The 14081-nt window shown below is 57.6% G+C and overlaps 6 protein-coding genes across 6 annotated transcripts; 3 read left to right on the top strand and 3 right to left on the bottom strand.

The window, feature by feature from the left end:
• Positions 1-921: 921 nt before the first annotated feature.
• F5144DRAFT_563362 (uncharacterized protein) lies at positions 922-2693 on the top strand (the record flags this gene model as incomplete). The annotated part of the gene is made up of 1 exon (XM_066788372.1): positions 922-2693. One exon carries the CDS (start codon positions 922-924, stop codon positions 1258-1260), a length of 339 nt encoding a protein of 112 aa, XP_066646937.1. The 3' UTR covers positions 1261-2693.
• On the bottom strand, positions 2694-4943 carry F5144DRAFT_563361 (eukaryotic and archaeal DNA primase, large subunit-domain-containing protein). The gene is made up of 4 exons (XM_066788371.1): positions 4676-4943; positions 4047-4597; positions 3382-3989; positions 2694-3241 (listed from the first exon to the last, which is right to left on the bottom strand). Exons 1-4 carry the CDS (start codon positions 4845-4847, stop codon positions 3064-3066), a joined length of 1509 nt encoding a protein of 502 aa, XP_066646936.1. The 5' UTR covers positions 4848-4943; the 3' UTR covers positions 2694-3063.
• A 766-nt stretch (positions 4944-5709) lies between these two features.
• F5144DRAFT_600018 (uncharacterized protein) lies at positions 5710-6651 on the bottom strand (the record flags this gene model as incomplete). The annotated part of the gene is made up of 1 exon (XM_066791045.1): positions 5710-6651. The coding sequence occupies one exon, from the start codon at positions 6649-6651 to the stop codon at positions 5710-5712; it is 942 nt and encodes a 313-aa protein (XP_066646935.1).
• An 858-nt stretch (positions 6652-7509) lies between these two features.
• F5144DRAFT_600017 (Clp protease-domain-containing protein) lies at positions 7510-8432 on the top strand (the record flags this gene model as incomplete). The annotated part of the gene is made up of 4 exons (XM_066791044.1): positions 7510-7650; positions 7702-7720; positions 7780-7805; positions 7860-8432. The coding sequence occupies 4 exons, from the start codon at positions 7510-7512 to the stop codon at positions 8430-8432; spliced, it is 759 nt and encodes a 252-aa protein (XP_066646934.1).
• Positions 8433-8937: 505 nt separating this feature from the next.
• F5144DRAFT_563352 (dihydroxy-acid/6-phosphogluconate dehydratase) lies at positions 8938-11137 on the top strand. The gene is made up of 2 exons (XM_066788370.1): positions 8938-9210; positions 9284-11137. The coding sequence occupies exons 1-2, from the start codon at positions 9131-9133 to the stop codon at positions 11001-11003; spliced, it is 1800 nt and encodes a 599-aa protein (XP_066646933.1). The 5' UTR covers positions 8938-9130; the 3' UTR covers positions 11004-11137.
• Positions 11138-12728, bottom strand: F5144DRAFT_506599 (uncharacterized protein). Its single transcript, XM_066786473.1, has 2 exons — positions 12395-12728; positions 11138-12332 (listed from the first exon to the last, which is right to left on the bottom strand). Exons 1-2 carry the CDS (start codon positions 12423-12425, stop codon positions 11350-11352), a joined length of 1014 nt encoding a protein of 337 aa, XP_066646932.1. The 5' UTR covers positions 12426-12728; the 3' UTR covers positions 11138-11349.
• Positions 12729-14081: the final 1353 nt, after the last annotated feature.

The raw sequence follows: 14081 nt of genomic DNA, 5'->3' as shown, positions 1-14081 counted from the left end.
ACCCACCCATCCACCTCCAACGCCGCGGCGGCCGTCGTTGGCCCCGAAACTAGGTGGGATGGAACCAATCGCACCCTCCCCGGCCTCTTTTCAGGGCTTCCCCTCTCCCTTGGGGATGTTTTACTACCTACCATCTCCGGACCGCCACCCATCCCATCCCTCCCCCTCTCCGCTGGTAGTTTTCGCCGGTCTCTTTTGTCCCAGGTCCCACTGCACACCCACCCTGCTTTCTATGCATAAGGATGGCGGGGGAGGCTGCTGTGTGCAGTGGCCGGTTTCGATCCCTACTCCTACTGCAGGCGGGGAAGGGGGCTGCTTCTCGCCTGGCGAAATTTTGGCTGAGCTGACCCTGCGAGGCGCAATGCAGCGCATTCGTGTCTGCATGTCTGTGATACCCGGCGTGAGTGCTTTCTGTGTTGGGGAGATGTTCGACTTAACATGCCATGCGTGCGGCTGGGCTGGGGAAGGATCGCCGCGCCGTGGCGTTCCGCGCGCCCCTGATCTGGGGTTTTATGGTGTGGCATGTAGGGTATGTATGTATGCACATGCCAGCGAGGGAGGTGGTGGTAGTACAGTGATCGAGATGGGTGTTGTGTTTCTTGTTAGGCTTCAACAAGACTAGGCTGGGACTGTTCCTACGCCTTCGTGATTTTGAGCCAGTTACTCCCTAAGGTTAAGACCTCAACACTAGGAGTTGGCGAGCTATTCCTGATGTTGAGGAAGACCTCTGTACCTAACTTGTATGTATACAATATCCATCCCACGGGTCAACCGTTACAATGTTGTACTTGTAATGGACACTTGGCCAAACGGACAACCACCAGCCATCAGTGACCGTAGCGTAGCCTGAGTCCGCTGTGCAGCAAGGGATGACCTACAAAATGGACCTGTAACCTATCAAGGGAACGGCACTTTGTGACTATGGGATGTGTCGTCTTGGCTCGGGCCCGCTCACAGGTCTCTTACAGCGCCTGGAGGGTCCTCGCTTTCGGAATGCTACTGACTCTGGGCCCCGTGCCTCTCCGTGCCTCCCCACCGAAACACCGCGTCCATTCCAGGTCCTTGGCAGGCGCCCCGCCGCTTCCACGGTCGGCATCGGTCGGCATCCGTGATTCACAACTGGTCGCCGATGACGTTCAACAAGGGAGAAAGCATTCCCTCTCCCCTCTAGCCCGTTCTAGACCAGGGACGGCCTCTTTGGCGATGATCGACACACAGCTCCTTGGTTCATGCCTGCTGGCCGACGGCGTGCTTGGCTAGGGCCGGAACGGTTACACTAGCGAGACAAGGCCACCATGGACAACACTAGTTCACTTAGTTCACTTCCCCATCCCGGGCATGGATGAACTCAGGTTCGTCAGGTCACAGACAAGGCCGGAAAAAAGGGACACGGCACCATGGGGACCCATCAGCCAGAATCCCACCCTTCGACCCTTCGACCCTTCTTCCGTGACCCGCCAGATGACCTCATGTCGCATTCTGCCCTGCGTCCGTCGTTGCTTCGATGTTAGCGCTCCGGTAGTTAAAAGCACCCTGAGACGGCGCCCACTTGGATACGTGATATGACGCGCGTGGGACCGCGTACTCCATTCACCGCAGTTCTCGATCGCCCCGATCATCCCGATTCAGAAGGCTAGACATCATTACCGACGTCAACCCGAGACCCTGCCGTGTAAGACATCATGGCCAGACATTGCAAGGCGTCAGAAACACCCCCAGGTCTTGGTTGGTCCACAGCCTAACACAATTCGATCGTCACACGAGCACAGCATTGACAACAAGGTCTCGCTGGCAACTGGCAAAGGGATGAACGTCAGGTTGGGATAACCACGGCCGTCCCCTCTTCATCGGACCGGATGGTCAACAATGACTTCCCGAGGACGGGACGGGGTGATGAACACAATGACAGACTCGGCCCGATTGTCCTCGGGAAGCCTTTGAGAATAAAAGTGTGAATACCTTCAAAAAGTCATAAAAATGAAGCCAGACCAGACAACATAAAAAGTGCACAAAGCAGGGCCAAGAGCAGGCAAGAAACCCCATCGGACGTTTTGATCCGGCCTCACATCAACGAAACAGACAAAACCAACAAAACCCAACCAGAAACCTGGCAGAACTGCATGCAGTCGTTCAAGATCCTCGTTTCGGACGGCGCCGAGCGGACCGCTACTGGAGCCACCCACAAAAACACCAGGATTTGGGTAGGCTGATGGAGCCCGAAAAACCGTTATGAGTTAACATTTCCTGCTTTTGTCTTCCTTGTGTTAAGTGAGGCTGCTAGGCAAGGGTAGCGTTTCCACTCTAACGGTCTAAAACCGGTATAGCGCTCTTGCCAACCCCCGAGGGGATCATTCTCCCTGTTCTCCCAGCGTCGCACCCGATCCGTTTTTTCGATGGCCGTCTGTTGCAGCGCGCTTTGAATCGACGCAAGGGGTGAGGGATCGAAAAACCGATCACACTTCTCGATTTGTCGCTGCGACTGGGAGTGAATTGTTACCGTAATTCGTTACATCACGTATTTGCTGGTCAATCGAAGATTGCGACGGCGGACGCAACGGAGCAGCGAACGGTAAACCGTTTTCTTTTTGGGTTGAGAGGCTTCGCTGCTTGCTGTTCGTTGTGGATGCACACCGTTGAAGTTGTTTTCACTCGCTCGGCGCACCAATTCGGGCTCGGTGTGCCAAGGTGAGGCTGCCACGACCTCCGTAGGACCGATTGGAATCTGATAAGTATCATTTGCAAACGCGTGAGGTAACGCCTGACCCTTCCCTCGTGCTTACGCCCTGCGCATTCACATGCTAGGCTGTTTGTTGCATGTGAAAGCCCAACACCGGCAGCCTGGGACGGGCGCCAAAGCCAACCAAATCCGACACCACAACACCACCATCCCGAATCCCTTCACCTGCCATCCCACGCCCTTGAGACACAACAATATATAAAGCGGTGGGGGTCAGGCGTCGGCGCAGCTGACCCTCCCACCTGAGCCCACCCGGTCTGGACTCTGTCACTTTTCACTTCGGAGCCATCCTATTTCGTCTCATCCCGCCGTCTCATCACATCACATCACCCTTCCATCTTGACATCCGCCTTCTCCTGTTTCGGCTTCCCGTCCATGTTCTTCAGCAGGTAGCTCCTCTTGAAGTACTCGTTCGGGTGCACGATGGTCTCGAGCTGCGCCGCCGTCATGATGCCCTCCTCCTTGGCCCGTTTGATTTCCCTCTTGTGGATATGTTCAAACACACTGCAACCCCCCCCCCCCCCGGACTTGCGTTAGCTTACGTACTTTCCCCCTAAGAATAAAAATAGAAAAGGGACGAAACGCGTGTGCATGACGCCGCGCAACGTGACGTGACATGGGATACAGATAAAAAAAAAACATACCGGTTACATGCCATGTGAAACTTCTGGCTCTCCTTGTCCTCTTTCACACCCTTCAGGACCGTGTTGTCGGCCACGCCCGACGCGCGGAGCAGCGAGGTCAGGTTGTCCAGGCTGAAGTGGCGGTACGGGCAGCCGTGGGCCTCGCCGGGGCCCGGTGCGTGCTCGGTCAGGATCTTCTGGCAGCTGTAGGGGCTGTAGCCGCCGCCGCGGCGGTTCGAGTCGCCGCCCACGTCGCCGTAGACGTGCCGCACGTTGTACCGGTAGTTCTTATTGAAGGTGTCGTCCGTGATCTTGCTGAACCCGGACCGCCAGAAGATGAGGCACTCCTCCAGGTTGAGCCCGATGCCCTTGAGGAAGAGCGTGTACTGCAGCCGCCCGAAGTGCTTGAGGTGCGCGTCGCGCCGGAGCGACCGGTGCAGGTGGTTCATGCACATGGGGAAGTGCTGCGAGAGGTTGTCCATGTTGCGCGCTGTGATCTCGGCGCCCTCGATCGCCGCCCCGGAGCCTGTGTAGCTCGCGTCCGGCGTGGTGAAGTTCTTGGAGAGATGGTCGAGGATGGGGGCGAGGCGGTCGTCTTCGTCTAATCGGGGGAGCGCGCGCGCTGTGAGCTGTGGGATTTGTCAGTCAAAGTCCAACCCCCCAAAGTATCTCAGGTGTATGCCCACCTCCAACGCCTGCCCCAACCGCTTGCTGAACGCATTCAACACCATACTCTGCTGCTCCCTCCCAGGCACGTACGCCATGCCCGCCTTGACAAACACCTTGCGGCCCTCCACCAAATCAGGCACGCGCGTCCAATCCACCTTACACCAGTCCTCATCCAGCACCTGCTGCGCGCGCTTGCCGTACCCAAACCCGACAGTCGTCGCCAGGCGCGGCGCCAGCTCGCGCTTCTCCTCGTCCGACACGGGCTCCCAGTCGAGGTTGAGCTTGCTAACGAAGGCGGCGCGCTCGCGCGAGTCGTCCGTCTGGAAGCGCAGGCGGAACAGCATGGTCTCGACGCGGGCGAAGCGCCGCCGCAGGTCCTCGGTCGACGCGAAGGCCAGCCGCAGGATGAAGTGGCTGTAGTGGTCCTGCTGCCGCTGCAGGTGCAGCACCGAGCTGTTGGAGCTGCTGGCGTCGAGCGGGAGGTACTTTTCCAGCAGCGGCTTCATGTGCAGGGCCGTCTCGGCGAGGGTCTTGTTGCGGAAGGAGCACGCTTCGAGTTCGGCGAGAACTGGAGTATCATTCATGGCTGGTTAGTATTGGGAGCTCGGGAGAGGGGTTTGTACTCCGCTTATGTTTGTACACTAACCTCGTAGCCTGTTGATGGCCCATTGTTCAAACTGTTCGAGGGTGATGTCGGCGGTGGGTGGTGTTGCGTAGAAGTTCAGGCGGTGCGGGTACTGCGTCTCCTTGTACAAAGGACCCGCGAACTGTTTCTTTCGGTGGTCGAGGACTCGCTTTTTGACATCGATACGATTCATCGTGAAAATTATGTGGCTTGTCCGGCAGGATTCCTGAGTCTTGCTTGGGTCGTCGTTGGGGATGGACACGGGCAAAAGGGTCCCGCAGTTGGGAGACGCGCCTTGACGCGCTTTCTTTTGACACAATTAAAGATGCCCAATCGTCGTGTCGCGCAAGCCGGATAAGCAACCCTAACCCTGTTACGTTACCAACTTCCCCCACCCATCGAGCCATCAGCCTTCAGGAGAAGTCGTGCGTACCACCTGTATGCTCAAGATCAAGATGAGAGGTGTATTATTGGTATTTCACCTTTCTTCTTCCCAAGCGGGCTGTACCGTCCTAATATCATACAAGCACCAGTTTTGACCAGCATGCCAACGCCTCATTCTACCGAAACGTCGCTATTACCATGACCTGTACATGCCTCGAACATCCTCGCTGTGGTCTAGAGTCGCAGAGATAATGGAATATCGCTGATGTACAAATATCCGAGGTCTCCACGGGGCACCGCTGGAGTTAGCACTCTCAGTTTCTGATGCCAACCCAGGCGGGGTCCCGCCCTGGGTATAAGATACAAGTCTGTTTGTCACCGATGCGTCTAGCCCGGACCGTGAAGCCAAAGGTGTTATTCTGGCGAGCTGAACGAGCGTCGAAATGGCGTTGCTCTCACACATCCGGGTTGGTCCCGGGCACGGAACTGAACAATTTCAGGTCGAGTGGCCGTAACTGGGTTTTGGATCCCCTGGACCGGATTTGGATTTTCTCGGAGGGTGGTCGAACTGAAAGCCCATTTCGTTGATTGCGGTATTGCTGGAAATGGCTGGACCGGTGTGGTTTCTTCCAAGGAACGGTCACCTCCCGAACATGACAGTCGCGTGTTTATCATGCTGAGTCGCCGTCTGGATTTGTGGCGCCTTGTTGTTTTTCCCACGCCATATACCCCTGGAGCTTCCATAGCATCATCTGTAGGGGACTGGTCGGCATCCTCCCAAGAAGATACAGAGACCCGTCCCGGAGCAGTTCGGCCTGCTGCCTCAACTGACCGAGGTGCTTCTCCCCCAGCAGCTCACGCATATTGTGAACCGCGAGCTTTGCCCCAAATCGCACAGGCCCCATATCCATTGTCGACAACCTCGGCGGAACATACTCGGAAATCGACTCCGAGGACGCACTATTATCCGGGGGTCCCAGATATAGCAGACATCCCCGATGGTCGAGTTCCTTGACATCGTCCCATTTCTCGCACTTGATGAGGTAATTCCGGTCGAGGCCCGTAACCATCTTTGAAAAGTAACCCAGGCGTTCAACAACGCGCCTGCGCATGATTTCCAGCAAGACCGCGTCCATATCACTGCGCCAGTGGGCACGATTCAGGAGGGATCCGGAGTTGGATTGCCCATATCGGCTCATGCGGAGGAGTCTTTTCTGACCCCTGAAGTACGGCGACTTGTCTCGCTGCAATTCCTGGAGCAGCTGTTGACGACAAAGAGTGTACGCGGCGGGGCCCACCTTGTTGGAATCATTCAAGTACGTGGCTGACTTGCCAGCCTTTGGCCCTGCCTTGGCCGACTCCGGTTGGTCGCGCGCCGGTTCGAGTGAGGGGGCCCCAGCCTGTTCGGACACGGGGTGGACTTCAGGCTCGGCCGTTGTGGCATTGGTTGGTTCTGGCATCGACTGGGCTGTTTCTGAAGGTTCAGGTTCGGCGGTAGTGACAGCGGTTGGTTCTGGCGTGGACGGGGCTGCTTCTGAAGGCCCAGGTTCAGCTGTTGTAGCCGCTGGCTCTGACGCGGATTGGGCAGCTTCTGTTGCTTTGGAATCCGGCATGATGGAGGAGGCCGGTACCTTCGTCTCCAGGCCGTGAGGCACAAACCAGGGGTCACTTGTCTCCGGGTGTGCGATGAGATTGAAGCGCTGGAGGAAGAAGCTGGGAAGGGCGGCACCGGTAATGGGGCATTTCCGTATTGGTGTGGCCAGAGCTTGGGCTAGGAACAAGTTAAAAGAGAATAGGTATATAGACTCGAGAACGCCGGGAGAATTACCGTAGGGATTGCGGGCCAAGTGCCGTTGCCATTTAGTTGGGCTGTGTTCAATGTGTCGCGGTTTAGGCTTGGTGAAGCGCTGCCTGGCTCCGTGGAATGTTGGGTCCATCAACGGGGATAACGGTAGTTGGCCGAAGGGCGTCTTGAGCGTTTTGTCTTCTGGATTTATTGGCACATCCGAATAGGTATCATTTGAGATAGAGGGTGCATCTTGTGAGGCCTCTGGTGGTTGCGCATCATCGCTATTGTTGTTTCTGTTGACATTGCTGCTGTGAAAACCTCGAGCGCCGAGGGCCCGATATGTCCCATGATATACCAAGCATATTGATGGGCGATACCAATTTCTGTGTACAGCTTTCATGACGAAGCCGGGATCGAGATTTCAAGACCATCGACAATTTGAGTTTGAAGCTGATCGAGATTAACCCTGATTCGATATTCTGAGACAAGGGGAATATAAAATGCCCAGACATCTTAGTGGAAATAGTGGACCACCCCCGAGGTGGGATTTTTGGATATCTTGGCAACGCCGAACCAGTTCCACCCGGCCATTGATTTCGCCGGCCGTCACGGTGCCTGCCGTGCCGCCTTTCCCTCATCCCACCGCGTCGGCCGGATACTCTGAACCACCCAACTCACCAATATGAACACCCAAAGAACAGCATTCCGCCTTCTTAAGGGGATAGGCACGCGGCAATGCCGGAGATTCTCCCAATTTGGCGCGCCCGCGGTGGGAATGCCACCAACAGGCCGCATCCCCATGCCCTACATCACCGAGGTCACAGTAAGCTGTCTCTGGCCCTACCTCCGTGTTGTCGTATTGCTAATAGACTAGTCCGGTGGCTGGCGGACTTGTGAGTTCTAGTCCCGCAACGTCCTCGAGCTTCCAATTGTCGCTAATTACACCCCGAAGCCGACATCTTCTCCAAGTTGCTGCAAGTCAGTGTACACCCCAGTCGACACCATCGGCGCAACACCGACTGACCTAATCAGGAACGCATAGTATGCCTTAACGGGGTCATTGACGACACCGTATCGGCAGCGATTGTAGCCCAATTACTGTGGCTCGAGTCGGACAACCCTGATAAGCCCATCACAATGTACATCAACTCGCCCGGCGGCGAAGTGAGCTCGGGACTCGCCATTTACGACACCATGACCTACATCAAGTCGCCCGTCTCGACCGTGTGCGTGGGCGGCGCAGCATCCATGGGCGCCATCCTTATGATCGGCGGCGAGCCCGGGAAGCGATACGCCCTGCCGCACAGCTCCATCATGGTGCATCAGCCCCTGGGCGGGACCCGCGGGCAGGCCGCCGACATTTTAATCTACGCCACTCAGATCCAGAGGGTACGGGAGCAGCTCAACAGGATCGTGCAGAAACATATCAACAAGTCGCTCGGGTACGAGAAGTACGATATGCAGGCCGTCAACGACATGATGGAGCGGGACAAGTACTTGACTGCCGAGGAAGCCAAGGAGATGGGGATCATCGACGAGATTCTGCATAAGAGAGAGAAAGGGGACGACAAGCCCGGTGTCGGCGACGGGAAGGTGAAACCATGATGCAAGCAGTCAATGACAGGGCGCGGCATGGAGGGGTGCCCAAGGCCACTTCGCGTTCCGAGATAACAGCGAAGAGCGGCATGCATGGAGGGCACCAGGATCCCACTCCATTTTAGCCATTGCCCTGGTCTTCGCGCTGATCAAGGTACCTACCTATCTGCCTACCCCAAGAGTAGATGGACGAGACCCCTCATGTTGCTGAAGGTGATGAATGGGCTGGACCAGACAGTGAGTTTGGCAGAAAGAAAGTGGACAGTGGAACGCCTAGTACCTTGTACGGCGGGAAACAGAGTCCTTTGGCTTGACTTTCCGATGGGGTTGAAGAGCTGCCCGATGTGCTGAAGTATACTTTCCTCGTTCCTCTCTTATGTCGAGTCACACAGAAAGGTCAAAGCTCCTTGACACTTTTCTCACAAGCCAATGGGGAAGCTTGTATTTCGACGTAGCTGTTGCGGGGATCTAGCGGGGACCCCTGTCTCTGTCCCTGTGACTTGGGAACACAACTATTATTTTAGCTCCGACTTCGCCCAAAAGTTCGACTCAGATTCCATTCCCAAGACAACTCACTCTTCAGATATTCCTCGAAGGCCAATTGACTGGTCTTTGTGGCTTTTGGTCCATTCAGATACGCCCTAGTTCCTTTCTATCTTGACCAATTGGTATTTTTGTCTCTTCGTTGCTTCTCTCTAACGAGCGTCATGCTCTCTCCGTCTCTACTGCGCACTGGCGCTCCCAGGGCCCTGGCCATGAGCCGGGCCTTGCCTATTAGGAACCAGTTGTATGTCAAGGCCGCCCTGCAATGTCACTTCTCATAGGAGCACAAGCTCACCCATACCCCTACTCTACTCTAGCCGTCTCCTATCCACAACACCCCGCCGATATGCCGACGAGCAGCTCAACCGGATTTCCTCCAAGATCACACAACCGAAGTCGCAGGGTGCCTCCCAGGCCATGCTCTACGGTACCGGCTTGAGCGAGGCAGACATGTCCAAGGCCCAGATCGGCATCTCGTCCGTCTGGTACGAGGGCAACCCCTGCAACATGCACCTGATGGAACTCTCCGGTCATGTCCGCAACAGCATCGAAAAGGCCGGGCTTGTGCCCATGCGCTTCAACACCATCGGTGTTTCTGACGGCATCAGCATGGGCACCACGGGCATGCGCTACAGCTTGCAGAGCAGAGAGATCATCGCCGACAGCATCGAGACGGTCATGCAGGGCCAGTGGTACGACGCCAACGTCTCGCTGCCCGGCTGCGACAAGAACATGCCTGGTGTCCTGATTGCCATGGGTCGTGTCAACAGGCCCAGCATTATGGTGTATGGTGGCACCATTAAGCCGGGCTGCACCATGAAGGGCGAGCCCATCGACATCGTCAGCGCCTTCCAGGCGTACGGCCAGTACATCTCGGGCGAGATTGATGAGAAGCAGCGCTTCGACATCATCCGCAACGCCTGCCCCGGTGGCGGCGCCTGCGGTGGCATGTACACGGCCAACACCATGGCCTCGGCGATCGAGACGCTCGGCATGACCCTCCCCGGCAGCAGCAGTTTCCCGGCCGAGGACCCGCGCAAGAAGGCTGAGTGCGAGGATGTGGGCGAGGCCATCAAGAACCTCCTCCGCGAAAACATCCGGCCTAGCGACATCCTGACCCGACAGGCGTTTGAGGACGCCATGGTCGTTGTCGGCGTGCTGGGCGGCAGCACCAACGCCGTGCTGCACCTCATCGCCATCGCCGACTCGGTCGGCATCAAGCTCACCATCGACGACTTCCAGGCCGTCTCGGACCGCATCCCCCTGCTCGCCGACCTGAAGCCCTCGGGCAAGTACGTCATGGAGGACCTGTTCAAGATCGGCGGCACCCCGGCGCTGCTCAAGTTCCTCCTCAAGGAGGGCCTCCTCGACGGCTCGAGAATCACCGTGACCGGCAAGACCTTGAAGGAGAACGTCGCCGACCTGCCCGGTTTCCCCGCCGATCAACCCATCATCCGGCCCCTGAGCAACCCGCTCAAGCCGACGGGCCATATCCAGATCCTGCGCGGGTCGCTCGCCCCCGGCGGGTCGGTGGGCAAGATCACGGGCAAGGAGGGCCTCCGGTTCGAGGGCACGGCCAAGGTGTACGACTACGAGGACGCCTTCATCGAGGCGCTGGAGCGGGGCGAGATCAAGAAGGGCGAGAAGACGGTGGTGGTGATCCGGTACGAGGGCCCCAAGGGCGGGCCCGGCATGCCCGAGATGCTCAAGCCCAGCTCGGCCATCATGGGCGCCGGGCTCGGCCAGGACGTCGCCCTCATCACCGACGGCCGCTTCTCCGGCGGCAGCCACGGCTTCCTCATCGGCCACATCGTGCCCGAGGCCATGGAGGGCGGGCCCATCGGCCTGGTCCGCGACGGCGACAAGATTGTCATCGACGCCGACAAGCGCGTGCTCGACCTCGAGGTGCCCGCCGACGAGATGGAGCGCCGCAAGGCCGAGTGGAAGGCCCCCGAGCCCAGGGCCAAGCGCGGTACCCTGAAGAAGTACGCCGCGCTGGTCAGCGATGCCAGCCAGGGGTGCGTCACCGACAAATAGGGGTATGATGAGTAAAGGGGATTGGTTGAAGATGTGTTTCGAATTTGTGGCTGTACATATGTTTTGGGCTGGAAAAGGCGCTTGCAATGTTTCCGCTTGGCCGGTGCTAAAAGGGGATACCGGGTCAGCGGTTTATGATTTAATCGTCATGTTATTGATTTTCGTGTTGAAACAATCGTCTCCCTACAGGCGTACTTGCTGTGCTTCACGAACCACAGCCGCCTTGAAAGTTTAACAGATGCACCAACCAGTCTGAGCATGTCGCATTTTACCGTCCATGGGACACAACATACAAGTCATCCCTTGCCCCCAACCAATGTTTTTCTCTCCCCATTACCACATCACATCACCTCTTCGCCCAAGACGCCAAAAACCTCTTCTTATCCTTCAGCGTCAACCCAACCCTCTTCACCCTCCCCAACCTTGCCAACGCCTCCCCAACCCCATCCAACAACTGCTGCTCCTCCACCGTCGGCTGGTCCTCCGCCCGCCCCTCCCAACCACCCCCACCACCTACCACACCCCCCACCGCCCCCTCCGGCACCCCATTCGGCGCCGCCGTGGTATTATACACCGCCTGCGCAATGCGCACGCGCACACAATGCGTCGGCCGGCCCAACAACTTCCACACGAACCCCGCCCACCCGGCCCAGCCGAGCACGGGGGTGGTGACGTCGGGGGGCGCGTAGCGCAGACTCAGCGGGAAGATGGCGCAGTCGGCCGGGGCGGTCAGCAGGCTGGGGGCCAGCGGCAGGATGCCCTTGCCGTTGGTGGTGCCGCACTCCGGGAAGACGGCGATGACGCGGTCCGGGTGGCGGGTGGTGAGGGCGTGCAGGGTGGTTAGGGTGGAAGGGGGGTGTTGGGTTTCCCATTCTTGGAGGGTGAGGAGTTGGGCGCTGGGGGAGAGGGCGGAGGCGATGGCGGTGAGGAGGGAGATGGGCCGGACTTTGCGGGAGGATGGGTGCGAGGCGACGAAGATGGGGTCGAAGACGGCGGCGAGGTAGAGGGCGTCGATCGGGGAGGTGCAGTTGGCGGCGATGATGGAGCGCGCGTGGGGCACGCGGGAGCGTGGTTGTTGGCTGAGCGAGCCGCGCTTGACGCCGTCGAGTTGGAGGTCGACCCACCACACGCCTGGGATGGCGAGGAGTGACCAGAGGAGGAGCTTGCGCGCGAATGTGGGGAGAAGGGGGAGGTGGTGCAGGACGAGGAAGTACGCCGTTGCGTAGGTGAGGAAGAAGGGGAGGCGGGTGAGGAAGAGGATCGCGTGGAAGATGGTGGCCGGGATCGAGGACGGTGTCGTCACCGGGAGGAAGGGGGAGATGCCGGAGCCTGTTGGGTAAGTGTTGGTTGATGATATGGATAAATAGGGGGGGTGGGATATGGATAAGTACCTCTGTCGCGAAACTGGGAGAACTTCTCCATGATGGGCGTTGTCTACCTAGGTAGCTTCCTCGCTTGGTGTTGACCGTCGATGTCCAAATGCACTCAAAGAAAATATGGCGTGCAGGCCGTTGCGTTGATTTTATGGTCGCATGCGTCTTCGGAGGTGCTGCAATAGCTGTTCAGATAAAAGCTACCCCGATGTTTCGGATGGCCGGACAAAGATGGGTTGCCCACTTCAGCGTTTGGCTTGACAGAGACAGCTGTCCCTGGGAATGAATTCCTTCGATTGGAGTCTGTGGGGTCCATTGCGTGCCTGCTAACATGTGAAGGGATCTGAAAGAGCCAACCCTAACCCCAAACGTAACGCGAACTTCTCGATATGCATGTCGTAATTGGACCCCCCTGCTCTGGTTTGGTTGCCGGGGTGATGTTGATAAACCGAACTTTAAGCAAGCAATCTACGCCACACCCATTGCGGAGAGAGGAGCAAATAACTGCGACAAGAACCCCCCCCCCCCATTATTCACGACGTCACCAACAACCACATCTGCGCAGGGGGCTTTGCTCCTCTCCTACTTGCTCGTGCACTTTGTCGTCCCTCGAATGCGCACGCTCAGCATGGAACCCTCCGAGAACGCGAACGCGGTATGTGCACCTCTCGACAATCTTGAAGCGCTGTCGCCCAATTCGACCTTACTTGCTAACCACAACACATCAGACCCTCCGGTCGGGGCTGAGGCCTCCTCAAGTCCGCGCCGGGATAGCTGGCCCAGCAGCAACCGCAACATGTCTCCAGGAGATTACCGATTCTCAACACAATTCGCGGGTGCAACAGACCGGAATCCCCCAAAAACGTACACACAAAGGAAGCGGTACGCATTATGTCCTCGCCCGGGCCTCCAATGCTCTGTTGATAACTAACCTGGAAGGACCCGAGCAGTATCATACCCAGAACAGAAGCGCAAAACATTAGCAGAGCAGGCGGGCGAACCTTCGAGGCCTAGAATTCCTCCCCCGGCTGCCGGTCTATCGCGGGCTACGAGCGTTAAGGGCGCCTCGATTACCAGCCTTGCCACCAATCCCACCGCCCAAACATCACGATATGGACATGGACGCACTGGCAGCTTCGCAAAAAGCGTCGGTCCCACAACATCTCGTCCCCCGGTGTCGATGAGAGCTCCGACCTCGCTAGGCTTCAATCAATCCTCGATGACCCGACCACGTGGGAACACGAACACGCGGACACGGCCAGCGACTGCTATGACGAACAGAGAACTTGAGGATGAACCTGAACCGGCCAACCAGAAGAAGGGTATGCAGATCCCCGTTTTTTCAAATCTCCGTCTGCGGGATTCTATGTTGCGACAGACCCTTTCTCAGCAGTCAGCGCCTTTGCAAACGCAGCAACAACGTAGGGATATCTCGTTGCTCGGCAGGCAACTCAAGGCTTTGTCGCTTAATGATAAGCCCAACGAGAACTCAAAAGGGGGCCAAGTGGTCTCTAACCAATCCCAGCAGCCTCCGTCCCGGCCATCCCAGTCAGAGGTCCAGACGGAGATCATAACTCCTACCGCGGTTCAACAAGACGACGCAGCCAGAGGAAACCCACTCGGGCCTGCCGACTCTCAAAATGCGCCTGTGCCAGTGCCAGCAACACCACCAGAATCCAAAAAGTTCAACGCGGCGATGGACACA

Source organism: Chaetomium tenue, assembly GCF_020726465.1.
Source record: "Chaetomium tenue strain MPI-SDFR-AT-0079 chromosome Unknown F5144scaffold_2, whole genome shotgun sequence".
NCBI lineage: Eukaryota > Fungi > Ascomycota > Sordariomycetes > Sordariales > Chaetomiaceae > Chaetomium > Chaetomium tenue.
The sequence above is the reverse complement of the archived record's forward strand: the minus strand, read 5'-3'. Positions and strand labels throughout refer to the sequence as shown.